The sequence below is a fragment of the Seriola lalandi genome, unplaced genomic scaffold, assembly GCF_002814215.2.
Source record: "Seriola lalandi dorsalis isolate HSWRI2012SDOR001 ecotype SW California unplaced genomic scaffold, Sedor1 jcf7180002054577, whole genome shotgun sequence".
Classification (NCBI taxonomy): Eukaryota; Metazoa; Chordata; class Actinopteri; order Carangiformes; family Carangidae; genus Seriola; species Seriola lalandi.
In genome coordinates this window covers 1,170,076-1,192,176 of record NW_019525130.1, presented here as the reverse complement: position 1 = coordinate 1,192,176, position 22,101 = coordinate 1,170,076, and the positions used below count along the sequence as shown (strand labels likewise).

The following is a 22,101-nucleotide window of genomic DNA, read 5'->3' as shown; positions in this document are numbered from 1 at the left end:
CTGTGTAGTTTTCTAAATGAGTGACTTCTTTACATTCACCAAAGTTCTGTTTGCTACAGTTCTATTTCCACAATGTTAACATCATGATGACATGTTGGTCAACTCCCACTGCTGCCCCTACCTTACTCACTAATGAATGCAGTAGTGCATACAAGCATTACAGTACTTTGTCATCCTACAGCAATAACTCCTTTTATGGCTCTCACAGAGAGACAGTGTTGGTAATTAGCCTGACTGTCACCACACCAGTGGGAATGAAAGGGCCCCTCGCGACCTCTGGGCCGCGTGAGGTCAAAGGTCACTTCAGGGCCAGCAGTAAGACTGGTGAACACACATCAAGTGTGCAGCTCTCACAGGTCAGCTCAGGCTCATTATGCTTTTCAGTATATCTTAGAGTTTAACGGCCGACAGTGACACAATAGATTATGTAAAAGAGGAATAAACAGAGAGCCGGAGACGAGGTCTGGCCGCCCTCTCCTCTTCCCTAGATTACTGTAAGGTTGAAGGGTGAATGTGGCCCTGGGGACACGAGCCAGTGGATGGTGATGGGCTTACTGAGAGTGACATTTAAGATAGAAATGACATCAAGTGTGGCACCGCTGTGCCCTGTGGCAAGCCACCACATGGAGACAATGTCAGCATGATCTGACTTCGCCCCAAAATGCTGTGGATCCCCCCCCCCAACACCACACATTCCCACACACATACACACATACAGTATATCCCTTACACATGTCAACTGCATCTCATGTCAAGTGACAGATAACACGATCTGCCACCTTCCAGATGTGGATGTGCTGTTCTCACCTTGGGGCAGATTTAGCTGCATGAGATTTATATGAAATACACAATGAACGTTCTTCTATTTTGGGGCTTTTTTTGGGGGGATATTCTGGGGTTTTTTTTTTTAGCATAGGGAGCATAAAAGCTAAATCCTCACTGCTACATTTAAATCATGTCTATCCGATTGAGGTATTCAGCTATGTCTGAGCTAAATGTGCTTAGGATGAGCCGAGGTGTCTTACCGTACCAGCAAGAAAATAGATTTCATATCATTTGAGAGCTAAACGGGGAAAAAAAGAATTACAGTTGTTGAGGCGAGTAGCTGCATCGCCCAGTAAGCTCTCAGTATCAGCAAGCTACAAAATCCAATTATCTTATTCATACATGGCACAATGACCTTTGACTTAACATTCAAATGGTCAATTTCAGCAGAACTCACAGAGCCACAGGAGGCACGAGAAATTGTTTTTCCCTTTGCTGAAAGCTTATCTTGAACTGGGGCTGTATTTTATAAGAGATCTGTTTTGTCTCCTGCATAAGTCATCAGAACTACAACTCCCAAGGAGAACAGAGATCAGATAGGGAGGTCTGGCATCAAGGACAGGGAAGCCATTTAAAGGTGACATTTCAGTCAACGCAGCAGATGCTGCCAATCTATCTTTCCTCGGTTCTATCTCCTGCCCTCGTTTACATCCCTATCTCTTCCCCTCTCCCTGCCTCTCTATCTTGTTCTCTCTTTTGGCTTTCTTCTGCTTTCTTCCTCTTTTTCATTTTGCTCCCACCCCTCACCTCACCTCTCCCTCCCTCCACCATCCCCCGCTCTGTGACGTGCTGACGAGGCAGCAGGGAAGAAGCGGTGTAATAAAAGGAAGCGCTAATGAAAGGTCGAGCGAGGTCAACGTACTCACATACCTTTGGCAGACAAGGGGACGAGAGGTCATTTATTCCAAGGGGACAAACTGTTTCACTTTTTGACTGTGGGGTGTCAAAAGTTCAAAAGGTTGCAGTAAAGGGCATCAGGTCATAGCCTCTGGGCTGAGATTCTATGCGTCCTGGGGTCAGAGGTCAGCGCAGGAATGCTGGGTAAATGGGAGGTTGGGAGAAGGGTCAAAGGTGTAGTGTCCATCCCCCGTTCAGAATGAATGAGAATTGTACTTTTGCCTGAGACTGGAGGTCAAACTTTACCTACAGCAGCAGCAGCAGCAGCAGGTTTGGGCTAAAGGTTTAACTCATTTGATGTTGTAATCACATACAGGAAGGAATGTGATGGATCGTATTATATTCAGACTGACACAAGAAGAATTACAGCATTTAATTTTAATTTTCAGGAATAACTGTTGCTGCACTGGATAAAATTTATGCATCTAATATAAGATTCCATGACAGCTATTCTTCAAAATAGAATGTGTTTTAACTTAGCACAAGACTGAGGGATGTTCAATAATCTATTAAGCACATGTAGAGGATTTAACATTATGGGAGATGCATCTAAAAATGTCCATACATTTCTCAGACACAAGTATTATTGGTAACAGCACAGGATTCAGCTTATTATAGCAGATGAGATGAGCTGGGAGCCACTTTACAATCAGTAGGTGTGACACTGCCACCTACAGGAGCGATGTGAAACAGCCAGAGTAATGTCAGCATTGCTATACACTGGACGACTGTGAAGGCGACAGCTCCAGGAGAGGATGTGGTTCAGTGTGAGGCTCAAGATCAGAGCAGGAAGACTGGTGTTTCCTCACATTATGAAGAGGCTGTGTTAAAGGTGAATACGTGCAGAACAAAAGTGACTGACGTTAGTGTCAACTGGTGATTGTTTGTGTATTAAAGGTCACAGACTCAGGTGCTGTGTCTGTCTCTGCATGTAAAGTTCCAAACAGTTACAATATCTCGTGATAGTGTGATGTTTTACTGTGAGGCTCACCTCATTCAGAGTATGGGAATTAAAGACAACACAGACTAGTTTAATCATTGCATCATTGATTATTATGGTGGATCATTCTGTGATTAAATTGAGGCCTGCTGAGTCTGTGACTTCACAAACCTGTACTCCTGACACGTCCCAGTAGAGGGCAGCACACCGGCACTCAGGTACCAACAGTCATGCTCTGCTGTTTCATGTGGGGGAGAGCTGGCATTTCAGACATGCGTGAATGGTCACACCCAGAAAAAAAGCAATGGACAAATAGTTTTTTGCATATCTTTTGCAAACTAACAGGTCACGGTGACCTCAGAAAACACTTTTAGCCATAACTCTAGACTTCACACAGCAATGACAAAATGACAATTTCGCACAAATGGTTCATATTTTATATGACACTGGATAAACGGATGTAATCTGAAACTAGTCTAAGTGGCGGAAGCATACAACCACAAGGCGGGAACTCTAGTTTATTTAGTGCTGAGATGTTTGGTTTTTCTTTCACGTTAACAAAAATGCTAACATCACAGGAAATCGTACACATTTAAATATTCATTCCTTAAATGTTGAAAGTATCTATCTATCTAAAAACAATTGATGAAGTGAAATGAAGGAAAAGTGGCAGGTTTTCTTCCAGACTGAAGCCTTCAGCATTTTCCCACCTAGGATCTCCTCAGATACATCAGTCTCCATGGGTTCAGGGTCTTCCTGATTCTCTGATGGCTGTTGATGATCTCTTGGGGAAGCTGGTTGTTCTCCATGGGCTCTGTGCAGAGCTCACGGTTGAGCTGAGTGTTGAACAGAGTTGTCAGCTCCTCCGCCTCTCCTCCACCTGCTGCACAAGTCTGAACTCTTCCACGGAGAGTGTTCTGTTCTTTGATTTCCTTCTCAAGCTTAAGCTGAAGGTTTTCAGCCTGCTGTCTGACTGTGAGAACATCGGCTTCATACCTCTGGGTGACCTCTTGGTATGAAGCACTCAGTCTCTCCAGTTCTTCTCGGAGAGCCTTGTTTTTGTTCTTCTCCACCTGGAGCTCAACCGCGAACTTCTCCTGGCTGATTAAACGTGCCACCTGCAGTTCCTCATAGTCTTTTTGCGGAAGTTTCCTCTTCTTCTTGATGTCATTTCGCACCGGAGTGGCAATCTTTGTGGTGTTTAGGGTTTCTGCATCAGCAAATTTTTGGAGCCTGTCCAGCTCTCTTCTGGTCTCCTTCTCCCTGTTGATGTACATCTCCTTCAGCGATTTCTGCTTGGCCAACTGCTGTTGATCCAACTCTTGGCAATGTTGGATCCTCCTGGTTTGTTCTCTTGAGCAGTTGGCCCTCTCCTTACCCAACAGGTCTTCAAGCTTCCAAATTTCTTGATGAAGTTCTTGGACCTCCATCCAGTGGTCTTGATCCTGTTTGGGCGTTTGAAGGTAGAAGTTGCCATCTTTTCAGGTGGCAGAAATCAGTAATTGTTTTGGGATGATTAATCTTTCTGCAGTTTGTCTCTGAACAGATGTCTGACTCAGTGATCTGCCTGTGTAATGAACTGAACTGTTCTCTTACTCACAGTGGTGTGTCACCAAAGGTTTGAAGTGATGTGGCTGTTTGGAGACCTGCTGCCTGTCAATTTATCAATACACATAGAATGGAATTATACCCATGACGTTAACTTTGAATTGGAGCTTTCCATTTCTTCTTCCACTCCTTTTTTTCCTGGTTTACGTCCAAAATCACAATATGTGATTCAAATGTAAACACAAGGAGTACCCTGATTTCAGGGCAGCCCTTTGCCCTGAAATCAGGGTACTCCTTTACATTTTAGTGTTCAGTCAACCTTCTAAAACTAAATCAACACAATACAATCACCTCTGAACTCACCATAAGCCAAGATTGATTTTCATGGCACGGACTTGCCAACTGAAAAGGTCTGGTTCTGAAAACCACAGTGGCAACAGTGCACCCTGGGAATATTTTGCAGCCTGAGACAATTCAAATGGCTCAGTCAGGTTAGGTTAAGTACTAATTAGTAACTAATTTTCAAGGAAGATATCACAACTCGAAATATAATAATGCCCCAAAAGCGTTGTTGTCACACAGCACCTCTGACTGCAGCAGATGTTCCGTAGCAGGGGTCAGAATCCAGCAGCAGCAGCAGCAGCAGCAGCAGCAGCAGCAGCAGCAGACATTGCATATTAAATATGCAGCCATAACGTTTTTAGAGGGGGTTTTAGAGGGTTACGGAGGCAGCTGAGCTACAATGAGCTTGGAAGAGGAAGAGCCAACACCACCGCTGAGGCTCCCTTCAACAAGACACTTAATCCCCAACTGCTCACCAGCCAAGAGATCAGTGTGTGGTTGAACTGGGCTGCTTCCAGTGGTGAATGTGTGTAACTGGGTGAGTGTGACCCAGGTTGGTCCTGAAAACGAGCTTTGGTGCTCAGTGAAACATGAAACCATGAAATTAAAGAATTACACCAGTGCTCATCATTCGCAATAAACAACACTGACACTAGTATTCATCAATAAAGTTGAGTAAAGTCTTATTTGACAGTAAGGAAATCTCAGAATATAAAATAATTATTAAAAAGTATAATTTGCAATGCACACAGTGAATAAATTTAAAATGTATTCTACAATAAAAAAAAATGATGAGCCTATGTACTAATAATGAGCCTGTGAAAACTGTTGAATCAGGCCTTTGATGGCTCTGGAAGCTGATGTCATCAACATCAGATGCTATTGAGTTGAATTATGGGAATAGTAATATCTGGGCTTTTTGAATTGACCTAAACAGGGATTAAAAGTCTGGGTATCCCAGCTTCTGCTGCTTCAATTTAGATCTTTCTTTTTATAAAATCCATCCCTTGTGAGTCCTCAGGGGAGCAATGTTATATCTCTGAAGTCCCTTTGATCACATATGTAAATCTTTGCTGCAGTAATGAAGCTACACAAGATATTTTGGATGGATAAACAGTGAGACTCTTGAATTTTCCCTCTGAGCGAGTAAAATAGAAGCATAGCATCTTTGTTGATGCTCATTGTCCTCATTCTCTGACCTAATTCTGCAGTGGAGCCCGGATCACAACAAGATGACAGGTCGTCTTTATCTCTGGATGAGACTAAAGGCAGCAGGGCAGGAGAAGGTGTAGACAACTGTACTGGAGAGGAATGAGTGGAGGGGGCTTTCAAGAGGAGATTAACATTGAGCGTGACCGGTAATAATTATGATAATGTTATTTTCATTTTCAACCTCTTCACCGGGACCACCCCCCGGGGGGGATGATAGCTGGAACCTAAAGATTTTAACTCATGTTTATCCTCTCAGAAGATAAAAAGAATTGGCTGTAATAGGAAGTTTGTGTTTAGAGATTTATGGAATTTGTCAGAGTGAAACATAAATATTTCCTCAAGTATCTCTATGTCTGTGCAGCTTCCTAGTGGGAACCACCGCTGTTTTAAATGGGCTCAATCACTGTAATACTCCATCCATTAGCTATACTGCTTACTGTTGTGAGCGTTGCTGGGCGGCTGGAGCCGATCCAAGCTGACACTGGGCGAGGGCGGGGTACACAGGTCGCCAGTCTCTCACAGGCCTGTCATCAGCTTGCCTAACCTGCATGTCTTTGGATTGTGGGAGGAAGCTGGAGGGTCCGGAGGAAACCCACACAGGTGTGAGGAGAATATATGAAATCCACACAGAACTGGGGTTCAAACTTTCTTGCTGTGAGTGCTAACCACTGCACCTCAGTCACTGTAGTACTGCTGGATGACAATGGCGCAGTCATGCTATAGTCTAGATGTTTTACTTTTTTTTAATCATAGATATAATTTAACGCCTTTACGCTTATTTCCCTACACACATGTAGAAACACTGGCAGACACAGGATTAGAAGTTTTCTAGGACTGAAACCTCAGCTTCAACTTGTGTCCAGACTTGGAAACACATGAAACACATTTGATAACATGTGACGAACCCTAATGGGATCTGTGTATTCTGCATGAATGATAACACAAAAGATTAATCAACAAATGAATCTTTCTCTCAGTGAGGAGAGTCTCTGGAGGTTGAACCTCACTTAGTGATTACTTCATGTCTATCAGGTCATTATCATAATCATCATGCCAAACAAAGGCAGCCCTTGTTGTTACGGGTGTCCTGGCGCTTTCTGAGGCCAGTGTTGGACAGTGATGGCTCACTGCATCTATTGGATTATGTGAGGGATTTGAAACTAGGATTAGGCCATTGGGCTGTGGACAGCATGGGGGCTGAATGAGCCTTTACATCACAGGGGCGTGTTAGGGTGCATGTGTGTGAATGGGAGGCTGGCGTGTGAAAGTGTGTTTGTGCATCCCAGAGGCTCGTCTCCATTTGGCTCCATTGTCTTTGGCACGGACCTTCAAACATGAACCTGTTCTGCTTCACACTGGTAAGAGACGCCATCTTCTGAACTGTTATAGGTTTGTCTGTCAGGAGCACTTGCTTAGTCCCAGCAGCCTCAGAGGGAGAGGAGACTCTGGTGTGCCACTGTGGGAGACTCTGGTGATGTTATTGTTGCTGACAAGGATCTGAAATGGGCTCTCTGGGGAACGAGACAAAACTGCAAACAACTTTCCTTCTTCTAAGACTCATGAGATTCCTTAGATGCTTAGATCCTTCCTTTGCTGTGCTTAGTTTGCTGGATTGTGTTGGTCATGTATAACTGTAAGTGTAGTATCTTCTTTTATCAGCATAGATGGTATAATAATGTTTTTAACATGACACATTTTCCAACAATCTAACTTACTGTTCCTATAATGTTACCACAGCCACATTTAGTGCATAGACGCTGTTTCTTGTGTGAATAAGGATGAATGTGCATCTTCTTGCTCTATTCATGACAAAAGTCAATAATGTGATAATTATTATAACAAGAGATCAATGATGAGTGAAGGTGATGACTACAAACTGTAATATAGTGGCTGCAATTAATTACAATGATGTTGATTTTTAGTTATTTATATCTGCAGTTGTAACATGGCTGGCATAGGTTGAACTGGATGATGAGTAAAAATTTATAGTTGAAGATATTAATACCATGCTGGCTCTTGCACTCAGTGCCAGAATTGAGGTTTTGTTCTCACTTAAAATCCAAAATTTAGCAACACAGTACAAGACAAAGCAAGCAAAGCTTTATTTATACAGCCCAGGTGGAGGTACAATGTGCTGCACAAAGCGTGAACCACAAAAACCATGTGGATAGTGTAAAGATAGAACATTACACACAAATAAATACAAATTAAAACAAATACATAATACAAAATAAAATAATGAAGACCAACAACTGAGCAGTAAAAATTTATAAAACATGTAAATTAAAATCAAAAAGTAGGATTAAAATTAGATTAGATAAAGGAATAGTTTGACTAATAATATAATGAAAGGCAAGATGTCATCAGCCTCATGTGCTCAAAACCACAGTAACAACAAGATTTCCTGCTCACCTGAACGAACCAGATTTATGTCAGCGGTTACACAACTGATGCCATTAATTACAGTTGCAAAATTATATAAATATGTGTAATATAATATACGGTCATAGTAAGGATCTAAAAGTTGACAAAATTGAAAAACTGCAAAAACATGAAAACTGTTGAGATCAGTGGCTGTTCTGCACAGAGACAAACAGTGGCTGCTGTAATGTAGCTGATTCCACAGACCCTGACATGAGGGTCCAACTCACAAGAGGATGAGCAGCACGAGGTAAAGCATGTGGACCTGTGGAGGCTACAGCCAGGATCTTAGAAATATAGAGGCTGTGAGTCCAAACTCCCCCAGCGGGAGATGTTTTCTTATGTACAATGTCAATATTGCTGGAGAAGTCCATTTCTTTTTATTTTGTGTTTTCTCAGTCAATCAAATTTACCATATCAGAATTAATTAAAATTAAAAACCAACATGTATAATATGTTAATAATAATAACAATTTAAACTTATTTATAAAGAACTTATACTTACCAGTGATTAAATGCAAGATATATCCCACCAAAGGGAGTTTTTAAAAGGGGAGACTGATTTGTCAGGTCTGAGTTGCTCATCTGGGTCATTCCATAGTTGTGGTGCTCTAACAGAAGAAGCTCTGTGCTCATTAGCAAAGATGTTGCACCTTGACATGAGAACAGGCAACAGGTTTCTCTTCAAACTGCATGCAGGTGGTAAGAGGCGAGTGATTCAGAGTCTGGGGCCAGGCCATTTTCAAAGGTATTAAGTAATTTACTGGTTGCCAGTGTTAAAACATTTTAAGTGGAGTTATATGACATATCTACTCTTCTTATGTTTTGTTCATCTGGCTAGGAGCATTAGTGGGAGCATCAGTGAGAATAGAATTGGCCCCAGGGTGGACCCTTGGGGCCCTCCAAAGAGTAGCAGGGTGGGATGTGAAACATTGTCATCAATAGAAACAATAGAGGCAATTTTGGTTTTACAAGTAAGATGTAATGCATGAATATAAACTCCTTTTCATGCCATGTTGAATTCCTATGACTCTGGCTGTGAAATGTTGGAACTTCCTAATTGAAATTTGACTCATGAACACAATGGATATATCAAAGTTTTTTACAACCATGCTTACTGGAGATTCTATTTTTTCCCTTCAAATGATTGACCATTATAAGTTTCTAAGGACTTTTTACATGTTGCATATAGTACATCTCACAAAGACCATAATCCAGCTTTATCTTTTCAAACATTTTGACTAAATCAGTATGTTTATGGCAGACTGCTGATCAGCTGAAAACTGAGAAAATCAAGCACAAAGAAGTAAAGCAAAGAGTGATTGATATTAATTATAAATGTTTGAGTGACATGCTGTACAAAAATTACACCAGTTTAAATGCCAAAGGCTCAGATAGGAGACATGTTCACCTGCCCCTGATGTAAGCTTTTACATTGATTTTCAGTCAATTCCTCCTTGATGAATCTCAATGATAGGATATATTTAGTCTGTAAATTTGAACAGAGTGAATCAGAATACTGTGGTATTTAAAGGCTGCTGTCACTATGCAAACTGTTTTCAGGAGGGCTCCACAGAAAGTATATATGAACCAGCCTACAGCCAAACATTCAAGGACGTCCTGCCCAAGTACCAGTGCAGCCCTGGTCTTCTGAGGTGTAAGCCTGAGTGGGGCGGCTCAGATCCATCCATCATCAGCTCCGTAAGTTTGCTGTCTCTCAGATCCAGACCTGATCAAACGTTGGTGTTGGGTATACTGGGCCAAACATTCAAATCAGCTGCGATTGGCGACTGGTCCCTGCACAACCAAGGTGTCACATTGTTGTTGATCAGCTCTTTTGTTAGGACAGGAAATGAACCTGTTCCCATGTGTGTCACATGCAGAGCTGTGCAACAGTATAATTAAGAATACAACAGTACTAAGAGTCTACAGTCAGGCTAGCAGCTCTGTAACATTACTCTGCAAGAATGATGTTGCCTGTTGTCCAGCGTATCCTATCTGCTTTTTATTTCTCTTTTTTATTCTCTCCTTTCTAATTTTGCTGACAGCTATGTCTGACTTTGTTTCCCTAAGGTCCAACCTCAGAATGTAATGAAATTGAAAACGAACAGTAAAGGGTGAGTGAGTTTTCTTGGCTCATTTTGCTCAGTAATATCCTTTTTTTTTTTCAAGTGAGCACACACTGCATTTCTTAATGACAATTTCAATTGATTTTCTGTAGTTGTGTTTTTCTTTGCTTTTCTTTCACTCATTAGAGCAACTTAGATCCCATTAGGAAATTGAAGTTTTTGTCGTTTCCATTTGTTATTTTAGGTCGTGTGTAGCATCATCATCCTTGGACGATGAAACATTAGGTTGGTACAAAATTATCACAGATCTTAATATTTCTTTTTTTTTTTTACACATTTATGACTAATGCAAACTAACTTCAGACTCGCTCTGCTCATCTAGATCTTGTATTATTACATTTTAAAACCTGTCTATAAACATATGCAGTGTGACAGCTCATCACCTGCTTCTTCTTCCCCTTCACCTTATCTGATGCAGAAAAAGACATTAATCATTTGTGCTGGATGTCATCTGGTGACAAGAAGGACTCCTCCCATGATCCCAAGAAAGTCCAGAGCAGAGGTAAAGAAATGAGCAGAACCAGAGCACTTATACTAGGAAACTACGGTCCAGTGAGGTTAGGGTTTGAACTAAAAAACAGTTTCTGTGGACTTAGAGCGAGGGTATGGTGGTAAAGACAGGCATAAAATAATGAAAGGAAGTTGGTTTTATTTACCTGCTATGTAGGATACATGGAAAATCACAAACTGCATTATTTATTTGTATGTTTATCTGACATTATCCGACATGTGTGGACTGATCCTGCAGAGACGTGTAAGGCTCCCTGCCAGAGCAGCACGCTGACAAGAGATGACAGAGTGAAGGAGCTGAACTCTGACAGAACACAGACACATCTACCAGCTCAGGTAAAACCACATTACTATCACCTGACAGCAGGTTTCAGCCTCCAGAAGAGCCACATCATGATGACTATATACAAGTATCCATGTTGAAAGTAAACCTAACCCTGTTTTCTAAATACCTCACACAGAACAATATGGTGAATAGTATTTTTCACACTTCAAATCAAGATCAAGCTCCTGTCACTCACACGTGGACACAATCACATTAGCGTAACAAATGATAATTATTTGCAAAGCTGTGCAGATGGCAGAGGTTAGTCTTTTGTAATCCTGTACCCACATGACCGTGTGTGTCAGACGGACACGCAGATACCTGGTATACCTGGACGTTCGTGCACATGTTAGTGCATGTGAGGGAAATCACGGTGGCTGTTTATCTTTGCTTGTTTTCCACAGTAACTTAATGCAACAAGAAAAAAACACTGAATAGATTATTTGACAGTAAAGTATCAGCAAGGTGCTTGTAAAAATACCATATTAGGCACTTTTACTGTAGTTTATTATTTTATCAGCTGGCGCTTAAATCTGGTTGATGTTTCAAGTGAACTATTTCTGTGGTTTGCAGGGGAGTTACAGGGGGTAAAAAGTGAATGTGAAGTAAACGTGAGGTAGGTCAGCCAAATCAGATCTAATGTTCACTTTAATCTGTTTTATAATCTTTAATCTCCTTTATAAGGCCCTTTTATATCTGCCCAGGGTTCTTTGGGACATCTGGATTTTGTACAGTTTGATGCTTTTCATGCCAGAAGCTGATAGTTGAGATGGGAACATCACAATGAGCAGCAAGGACAGAGAGGAACAAGTGATAGTGCAGCGCCTGAATGAAAAATTACTTTTTTAAAGCAGGGTCATGTGGAGTCATTTAATGCAGACAATGTATTCAGATCCTTTACCACACTGAGATAATACTTTACAAATACAGGTCATGCATTCAAAATCTTACTGAAGCAAAAGTACAGAAGTATTATCAGCTAAATGAACTATGAAAAATGTAGTATCAAAAGTAATTAACATTCTGCAGAAAAATGGCTGATGTGACTGATTTACTACTATATGTGACATCATTAGATATGATTCATAAATGTACAAGTAGAATTTTACTGGTTGAGGTTGAGCTATTTTTAACTATTCTACATGGAGTCAGAGTATATAGAATCAGTTTAGTCTCATGGTTCCTAACTGAGGGATCAGGCACCCTCCTGTTGGTCACAAGATAAATCTGAGGCTCTGCCACACAAATTTGAATTTTGAATAAATTTACCTCTCGGAGCCTCAAACAGTAAATGAAAGCATGTGAGAGGTTTGGTGGTGAAATCAGTGTTTGGTGAACCTCTAAACAAAAATCTATACACTGCCAAAATGAAAAGATTATCGTATAAGTAAAATCTTAATCTGAAACATAACTAGTGACTATGTCTGTCAAATAAACATATTCATAAATATATTGTTGTAAAAAGTGCAATATTAGCCTTTGAAATGTGGTGGAGTAAGAAGCGGTGGCAGGAAGTAACTGAGCACATTTACTCAAGTCCGTCCGGTTTATGTTTCTTCAATCTTCCATTACATTCAGATGGACATATTGTAGGTATGATATATTGCAAATATATGATAAGCTCATAAAAAATACAGCACATTGTTAAAGGCTATATTGTAAAATAGTAAAACACAGCTCCCCCTTTACAAGCTATAACATCAGGATGCTGCTTACACACTGACAGAGGCAACAGTGTGATGATGTCATTTATCAGAATATATCAGAGTCATTTTACTGCAGAACGAGTACTTTTACTTTTGACACACAAAGTACACAAAGCTTACAGTATACTTCTGCAGTAGGATTTTGAATGCTGAACTACTTCTTTACTACTATTAACTATTTCAGAAAAATATAGCTATTGTTGTAAGCTCTAGACTGTTGTCTCTGTTTTGAGCTCATTCTGATTTCATAATGTTGACAGTTGATTTGTAATTGTCTTTGTTCTTAGCTTAATTGAGCTTTCATACATTGTCAACTGGTTTTTAGTCCTGTTTTAATTTACCTGGTTAAATAAAGTAAAGTACTCAAGACAACTCTTCCGTTTTACAAAAACTAATACAATTTAAAATACTAAACAGACTATATTACACTCCATCACAGACGTACAACATGGGAATATGGGATAGTAAATGCATAAAGTGTGGTGCTGCTGAAGGGACTCTGGTCCATCTGCTGTGGGACTGCATGAAAATGAAGTGATGACCAACACTAATACAGCCACTCCACTCGCACCTCAAACATTGTATTCTTGGAGATTCACATCACTTCAGCAGCGTTCCTTCAAAGAATGAAAATATATTTCTCTCGTTATGTACGGTCACAAAGAAGGTAATTATGAACAACTGGAAGCAACAGAAATGAATGGAATGAATTTGAAAAGGTAGCATTTAGACTAGGATAATGTGCCAGAATATAATTTAACGTATGCTCCAGTGGAAAAGTGACTGCTGTTACTATAAAGAAGGAGGGAAGGAGGAAAAGAAAAATCAGAGACAACCATTTTTATTTTGTTTTATCTCAATATTTGTATTGCTGTTGTTGTTATGATTTTGTTCTCTTTTCTGATGTAAGCTAATGATGGTTGCTTTATTCTCCATCAGTGCTGTATTAACCCCGAATGCTATTTGTGCTGTAACACAAGCACAGTCAGGGATAAGTTCAAGGATAAAGCCAAAAAAAATGGAAAAAGTAAAATACCAATACCCTGAAATTGCACTTGAAAATGTACCTAATTTCCACCTATTTTTCAAACTGAGTAAAAGAACTTGTGGAAGTTCATACATTATTAATAAATCTGATATTATATATAGATACGTTTGGAGGCGGGGGATTGGCACATTTTAAATAAAATATGAAGAGGCAGCAACAACAAGACACCCTAAAGGTTTCTGGCCAATGGAAGAGCGTTCACAAACAAAAGTCACAGCGGTGTGAAAAGTTTTTGTGGTGCAGGGATTTGAAGGGGTTGATGCTGGATGTGTGCAGACTGCTTTGACTGCACGTAATGTTTCTTCATTACAGGGCAATGAAGCTGCGGCTGACGCAGCACAATCAGTGCACAGCAAGAGAAGACTGAAGAAGTTACAGAGTCTGGTGCAAACAAAGAAGGGACATCAGAGCGGAGCTGGGAAAGGGAAGAACACACCTGAGAATAATGGTGAGCTGTTGTGGGTGATGTTCTTCAACCTGTCAGAGAAGCTGCATTATTAAACGATTATGGAAAAATAATTTCTGCTCATCTTCAGATGATTTGGCAGATGTGTTGAGTAACAGCAATCCAGTGCTGACCTGCATCGGCCTGGGGAAGAGAACAGAGAAGTCGCCTAAGACGGCTTCATCACCACAGCGGCAGCAGAGCAAAGACCATGAAGATCCTCCCTGGAGCCCCTTTCAGGGTCCCCAGCCCTGGACTCCCTTCTACCACACCTGCCACCAACCTCAACACGAGCTGTGGGTCTGCGGGGGCAACCTGTCGCTGCCTCGGACCACAGAATGGGATCGTTTCGAGAGTTTGATTCAGGAACTGGACAAGAAACAATCGAATCTGTCTCCCCCACAGATGATCCGCTCCATCACAGATCTGCACCTCTCACAGAACACAGTAAGATACACCTCGGTATTATTACCATTAGTTAAGGAGACCAAACTTGCAGATGTTGTATCTTAAAAGATGGGGTCACAATTTATATTGGGGTGCCCATATTAACACTGAAAGCAATTTAGCTTTGCTTGCGTGAAAAATTGTGAATCTTGTAAGTGGCTTTTCCTTTGGCTTTATTGAGAAGGATGAACATGTTGGATGATTGCTCCACCGGCCTTTCACTGCTTCCTGAAACCTTATTTCCTTTTTCAAATATAGGAGTGGAGTCCTCTTTATTTATTTATTTTTTCATGTTAAAATGTGATACATAGGATCTTTAAGTTTGTTAAATGTATTTGTTTATTTTTGTGCCAAAGTAGAAACCAACATTAAGACCACAGTCTCTGAGGTCTTACCCTTTCTGTTGATGCACTTTTATCTGAAACCTGCTCCCAGACCTGCACAGTGTCATTAAACTGTGCTTTGAAGGGCCTGGCTTTCTCATTGCACCTCAGAGCTCTTTAGGGAACATTTAGACTAACTGAACAGTAACTGAACTGTCGAGCCAGTACTTTTTAAAAATGTTCTTTATTGTTTTTATGGTTTTCTGAAACAAAGGTTTTACAGCTTTGTGTCATTTTCAGCTTCAGGTAGCTACTTCACAAACTGCTATTTAATAATATCATAACCATAATAATTTGGAAACAAAAAAATGGGAGGACATTATGAAAGACTGTGTTGGAAGTGTATAGATCATCATGCCAAAACCCTTACTGTTTACATATAAAATTTGGTTCATAGGGAGCAGCAGCTTTAGAGTTAAACGTCAGGGAGCTCCACATGAATAAAGACGTGATCCAGTTAAAGGGGCAATCCACTTATTTCAGTCAATTCACTGGTCATTTAGAGCACAACAGTGTCTTCTGTGGTTCTGGTGGAGCTTTGTCTAGTCAAATCACATCACAGCCTGGGCTTGGAGGCTACAAGTTTATATGTTTGTATCTAACTTGCATTATGGGAAGTGTAGGATCATGAGGGGATTTACGGTGGCCCTAAGAGCTCAATGCGCTGCAGCTTAAGAAAACACATGCAGATAGACAAACAAAAGCAAAATTCAGAAAACATCTTCATCAATCTGACAAAACATGCTGCAAATACATACAACACAACCGAATACAGAAACGCTGCTTTGTTCTTGACAAGTCTGTTTTAATCTGTCTTGTCCCAGTGTTATGGAAATACAACTGTAGATAGCTGGAGTGCTCCTTTAAGCAGCCTACATTACGTGAAAAATTCCATACATGAGATCTAGTAAATAACAGTTTCCAGAATTAGTGCAAAGAATAGCTGATTTCAGACAGTTGTATGTCTTTGACTGTACTATGCATCCCTGGGGATTGTAACAGTACCTGTCACCTGTTCATCACCTCACTGCTGACAAATCTCAACCAGTGACCCTTTAGCTCAGACTGACTCTTCTCTCACCTTTGCCACATGAAGTGGTGAATTTATCAATAAAGTCGAGTTCAGATTTCAGATTTCTATAAACGACCAGGTCTTTGACCAGCTGTTCTGCTACATTTCAAAAACATCTGCCTCAGAATTAGCATTAGCATGGCTGTCAGTATGAATAGGGAACTATGCACTACAAATAGTAAATATATCCATGGTTGTAATCTGTAGTACAAAGGATAATGGTATTAATAGTTGCTTATCCAACCACTCAGTGTGTGACAGTGATGGCTCAGTTCAGTAACGGTCGATGTTGGGAAATGATCCAAGAGTCAGTGTAACAGATGCTCTGGGAGCAGCGCTGAATGACTGCTAAACTGAAGCTAATGGCCGACCAGTGAGGAATGAGTCACTGATTTCATCCTGTCTCTCTTTTAATGACAAAATATAAAACTGCACATCAGCAGATTGTAAATACATCAGCAAAAATAAGAGTGAACCTCTCCCCACATGACACTGAAATGATATTTTTTTTAATTGAATACAGTAATACAACATCAATGCATCATGATCATTCAAATACAATTTACAAAATATTTTGACAGCACCATATCTAGCTGTATTGCTGCCAGGGGTTAACCTAATTTCAGAACACAAATCATAAACAGGGATAAACACAAACTGTTTGTGTTGTGGGTTCATACAAATGCACACACACACACACACACACACACACACACACACGCACCCAGATAATATGCCCATCTGTCACTAGAAAGAAAACACTGAGTTTAATCTCTCTTTTACCCAAACAGTTGACCAGATCTGGCAGATTTGATGCCTTCAGACAGCACTCGCCTTTAATGAACCCACAGGATGACAGAAGCTGTTTGGTAAGAGAACCGACCTCCTCAATCTGCCGGCTTGTCCATCTAGGAATTCAGCTTCCTCAAACATCCTCCGCACCAAATCCGACATTTAGACAGAACATTTACACTGTGTTTATTTGGCAGCTGCGGGGGAGTCCTCCGTTAACAGTGTGTTTTGTTTTTAAAGCAAAAGCAGGAGCAGAGTGGGGATCCAAGCAAATCAAGGCTGCAGGGGAAGCAAATGGAGGCCTCATCACAGAGTGACAGGAAGCACATCAAGGCCTCACCGGAGAGGGCTCTGACAGTCATCATCGTATGTCATGCACCCTACAAAGCTTATGTTAATACAACCAGTTTGAAGTTCACGGCACCCTGCATTTGCTGTGGTTCACACCTAATGAAATAACATCTGTTAGAAACCAGACGCAGCTGTCAGCCCCACACCTGCTCTGCCAGGCTGTGAACTATCAATCAAACTATCATTTACCATTTTACAGAAAGGGCTTTTCACTGTTGAAAAGAGCTCTGAGAGTACAGCAGGGACTGACAGCACAGCCCACCATGTCTGGTTGACCTGGTTTAAAAATCACTACAGCTCTAAATCATAAGTTAAACTGACAGTATGACAATGGGGTGAAAAGTTTGATCACCGTATCTATCATATTTTTGATATGTTCAACATTCATTCTATATATTACATATAATTAATAATATATGTGTCACACTTAATTAGCCTTTTATAATAATGGTACAGAACATATGCTTAACTAATGCATAACTAATGCATGATTCATGATGAATTAATGCAGGATGTATTATGAATTCCTTTTGCTCATTAATAATAAATACAAACATGCAACTGCATGTCACCTGTATTTTTCTAAAAACGGGGCATCTGGTGGTCTAATGGTGCAACTCACACATCTGCAACGTTCATGGTTGGATACCCAGCCGGGGGACCTTTGTTGCATGCCACACCCCTCTCTCTTGTTACTCTCTCTCTCTCTCTCTCTAGAGTGTCAACTGTCACACAGAGGCAAAATGCCAAAAAAACAAAACAAAACAACAACAACAACAAAATAGTCAAACTGCCTGAACACTCAAGAGGAACCAGCTACAGTTACAGCCTGATGCAGTATGTGGATATGTGGATCAGGAAGTGTCTTGTTATGGCGACAGTTTTAACATCTAACAGCTGATGCGATTCAGAATCAGAATTTTGAAACACTTTGTAATAATGGTACAAAACATACACTCAACAAATGCATAACTAACATGTAATTTATGATGATTTCATGCATGAATTAATGTACAGTATACATACATACACAACTTCAGAAACCAATCAAATCATATCACATTTTATATCTGCATACCAATACAGTTTTGTGCATGCCATTCAAAATCATAGACTTCTGCATACATACACAGACACTCCACTTAGGGGGACTGATGCTAAATGTAGTCCATGGTCTGCAAATCCGTGTACAAGAACAGAAAGTTCAAAGCTGAACACAGGTAGTTGTGGATTATGCTCACCACACACCTACAAAGTCTCAGCTATAAAAAGCAAGGGAACTCTTGCAGGATTAAGTGTTTTGCCAGAGGAACAGCGTGTCACAGCATAAACTGGGATACTGAGCTGTTCCGTCACATGAGGAATCAAACACAGCAGCTCAGGGCTCTGACTCAGCTTTCTGGTTGGTTAGGTTTCTCTTTTGTTTGCCTGTAGTGGAAGATAATCACTGACAGGGAACAGAAAACATATGAGAGAATAAAATGTGACTTGATGTTTTTACTGTGCAGAAGGGGGACACACAGAGTAACGTAGCATCAAAGAGGGAGACTGGTGGAGGGCGGCCATTTACTAAAGGGCTCAGGCGGTCCAATAACTCTCTGGAAAGTCTCTACAGTGGACAAAGCTCCTCAAGTAAGCATAGAACCAAGTGTACTCCCCACACCACAACCTGATGAATTATGCAACCCTTGTTTTTACACCCCTCCCCCTACACCCCTGTTACTCCAGTTTGGATGCACTAATTTGCACTAACCATTGACAGACTCCTCCATCCTATCTTATCTTATCTCTGTGTATCTTTTTACTGACATATGGACAATCAGAAAGCAGTAGAATTCTAATATTGAGCCCTTTTCTTTGTGTGCTGTTCCCCAGGTGGAGTCGCCAGTGGGTCAGACTGCTCCAGTAACAGAGGCAGTCTGAGGCTGGAGGACGATCTGTTGTACAGCAGACAGTTCTGTGGCAGAGCTAGAGTCCATACAGCCTATGTGCCAAGTCCATATGACACAGAATCACTTAAACTCAAGGTAAAACATGTCTGGAAAGTGAATGGAAATTTAAAAAATGAACTGTATTACTGTTACTGACTGTATCATACTGAGACGGGACTGTTATAAGTTAGGATGACAGTCTTTGGCCAATATCTCGAGGATTTTTTTTTGCCTTCCCAGTGGTGGCACTGCTCTAACGATGGCAGTGTTGGATCATTTGGTTTACTTGATCCAACACTTTGATGCAGGATGAAATATCTGAACTATCGGATGAATTGCCATAAAATTTTACACAGAAATTCATGCCCAATGCTCAAGTGATTAAATCCTACTGATCCTTCACCTTCTCCTCTCTAGACATTTGTGGTTTCAACTGAAATTGGATTGCCATCACATTTTGTAAACACATTCATGGTTCTCCAGATGATTTATCTGAGTAACAGTTTAAAATGGATTATAAAAACTTTGGTGATGCCTTAACGTTTCACATAGCATCATCCTCAAGTCAAAATTTCAATTTGTCCAATATTGAATAGACTATGACATTCCCATCAGCCTCAGCTTCACTTTTTGTTTGGTGGCAATTAGCAGATGTTAGCATGCTAACATGCTAAACTAAGATGGTGACCATTTATACCTGTAAAACATCTGCATTTTAACATTGTCCTTGTGAACTTGTTAGCATACAGACGTTAGCATTTAGCTCAAATCACTGTGAATCAGCTGTGAATCATTCTGTATTTACTGTATTTTGAACTTAAGAAAGTAGCAAGTAGTTAGTTCTGGTACACAGTAACTTTGTATGATGTGTTTGTGCATGGTCCCTATTAATACATTAAATAAAATTAAACTAAACTTTCAATAAGGTTGGAGACATGATTGACATCATCGCTACGCCCCCCATGGGAATATGGACAGGCATGCTGAATGGCAGACTTGGAAATTTCAAATTCATTTATGTGGATGTGCTGAGAGAGGAGGGTCTTGAGACATACAGAGAAACACAACCCTACAAAGTGAGGCACAAATCAGCTGTCCAGGAAGTGTTAAAGCGCCTTAGTTTGGAGGTATTTTCTTTTTATTTGTGTTTTGCACTGATCTGATGTAGCAACAATCATCTTCCATACAGACGAATTCTTCAGCGTCTCAATGATGTTTTTTTCCACTTGCTTTATCAGGAGTACTCCTCGTCTCTGCAGCTGAATGGTTACCAAACAGTAGATGACTTGATGAGGCTGAGGGAGCATCACCTGATGGAGCTGAATGTGACTGATCCGGAGCACAGGCATCGCCTGCTCGCTGCTGTCGACTCCCTGCAGCAACTGCGCTGTGAGTAATGGGAAACACAGAAAAGGTCGTCCAAGGACAGTGTCATCATGCACATTTTGTAACATGATAAAACTGGAGAAAGATACGCTGAGACGTTTGCATTCAGAAAGGAAAAGGGACGAGTGACATTACAGCTCAAGCAGATAAGACTGGGAGAGTATCCGGGCCACTTAAGAGGTGAGCTAAATAGGTTAAGGATAACAGGATAACCCCAAAGAGTGTTTCTGAGAATAGTGCAGGACACACAAGGACAGTAGCTGCAGACAGATAGGCTGTTTAGCCTGAGTGCACAGGAACAATAGCTGTAAAGGATTACTTACTGCTCATATATTTAACTCTGTGACAGTGCATCCAACCAGCCTGTCCTCTCTGATTTACAGCTGATAGTCAGCTGGAGAATGAAGCCAGTCAGGAGTCTGAGACCTCCAGTAAGAACAAGAAGGCAGATATGAACAACAGCTCGCGAGACTCCGGCTGCCCTGACAACAGCACAGAGGACACACACCTTCACTTTCTCTCTGAACAGCCTCTACCAGCTGAGATGACCGCTTCATGAGAACAATCCTTTCTTTATAATGCCTGTTTTATTCCTCATTGTGCTGCTGACACTTGTAAACTGTTTTTTCAACATCGTAATTTGTACTGACGTTCAATAAAATGCCCACTGCTAATTCTCCAACTCCACTGGATGTGTCTCAGTGAAATGTAAGATATATGTTCATTTGTTTCCTGAAATCGAACAGTGAATTTTTTAATAAGATAATAACATATTTAATGTGTCTTACAACAGTCGTCAGACAGAATCTCCCCATTAAATGTATAAATGTTCACCATCTGTAAACAGGATCCAGTCCATTATCCAGTAAAAATGATACATTTTAAAATTGTACAAATATCTAGAGCTAAAAATAATCATTATTTTCATTATAAGTTAATGTGCCAATTCTTTTCTTAATTCATTGATTTATTGTTTGGTCTATAATATGTCAGAAATTAGTAAAAATGCTGATCGCATTTTCCCAGAGCCCAAGATGATGTTATCAATGATAATGATGCTTTATCCAAACAAAACCAGTTATTGATCAACTCATGAATTAATCGATAATAAATAATTGCAGCTCTAGATTCATTTTACTACTCAAATGTAATGAGTAATGATGATTATTTAATAAGCTGTAATATTAGCCATATGGATACTGTTGTTGCAGTCAGGTCTGCAGTGTCTTAAATGCTGGGTAAGATAATATATTTACTGCAAATTCTCTGGGCAGTTAACATGAATGTAATCACATTAATGAAGTGCTGTGCATCCTAACTTCCTGTTTTAGCCACACGGACAGTTATATGAGAATTTCACAGCTGTACAGGAAGAAGCTAAATGTGATAAA

General features: G+C 40.5%; 2 protein-coding genes across 2 annotated transcripts; one reads left to right on the top strand and one right to left on the bottom strand.

Annotated features, from left to right (window-relative positions):
• Window positions 1–2,371: 2,371 nt before the first annotated feature.
• On the bottom strand, window positions 2,372–4,356 carry LOC147818478 (uncharacterized). The gene is made up of 5 exons (XM_087177018.1): window positions 4,353–4,356; window positions 3,492–4,139; window positions 3,303–3,444; window positions 2,834–2,920; window positions 2,372–2,393 (listed from the first exon to the last, which is right to left on the bottom strand). Exons 1-5 carry the CDS (start codon window positions 4,354–4,356, stop codon window positions 2,372–2,374), a joined length of 903 nt encoding a protein of 300 aa, XP_087033144.1.
• A 2,662-nt stretch (window positions 4,357–7,018) lies between these two features.
• samsn1b (SAM domain, SH3 domain and nuclear localisation signals 1b) lies at window positions 7,019–21,333 on the top strand. Its single transcript, XM_023417701.2, has 15 exons — window positions 7,019–7,122; window positions 9,749–9,886; window positions 10,259–10,302; window positions 10,499–10,539; window positions 10,733–10,816; window positions 11,063–11,160; window positions 14,216–14,351; window positions 14,440–14,795; window positions 17,042–17,119; window positions 17,283–17,408; window positions 18,902–19,025; window positions 19,269–19,420; window positions 20,251–20,451; window positions 20,563–20,713; window positions 21,094–21,333. Exons 1-15 carry the CDS (start codon window positions 7,099–7,101, stop codon window positions 21,267–21,269), a joined length of 1,929 nt encoding a protein of 642 aa, XP_023273469.1. The 5' UTR covers window positions 7,019–7,098; the 3' UTR covers window positions 21,270–21,333.
• The last annotated feature ends 768 nt before the right edge of the window (window positions 21,334–22,101 follow it).

Excerpts from the sequence above, each read along its gene's own strand:
- LOC147818478 (XM_087177018.1), bottom strand. Across the intron at positions 2,921-3,302 it reads TTCATTTCACTTCATCAATT|CTCTCCCCCACATGAAACAG; the intron begins GTTTTTAGATAG and ends CTGAAATGCCAG. Across the intron at positions 2,394-2,833 it reads GGGACGTGTCAGGAGTACAG|GTGGCAGTGTCACACCTACT; the intron begins GTTTGTGAAGTC and ends TCGCTCCTGTAG.
- samsn1b (XM_023417701.2), top strand. The coding sequence starts at position 7,099 with ATGAACCTGTTCTGCTTCACACTG. Across the intron at positions 14,352-14,439 it reads GAACACACCTGAGAATAATG|ATGATTTGGCAGATGTGTTG; the intron begins GTGAGCTGTTGT and ends GCTCATCTTCAG. Across the intron at positions 14,796-17,041 it reads TGCACCTCTCACAGAACACA|TTGACCAGATCTGGCAGATT; the intron begins GTAAGATACACC and ends TTACCCAAACAG.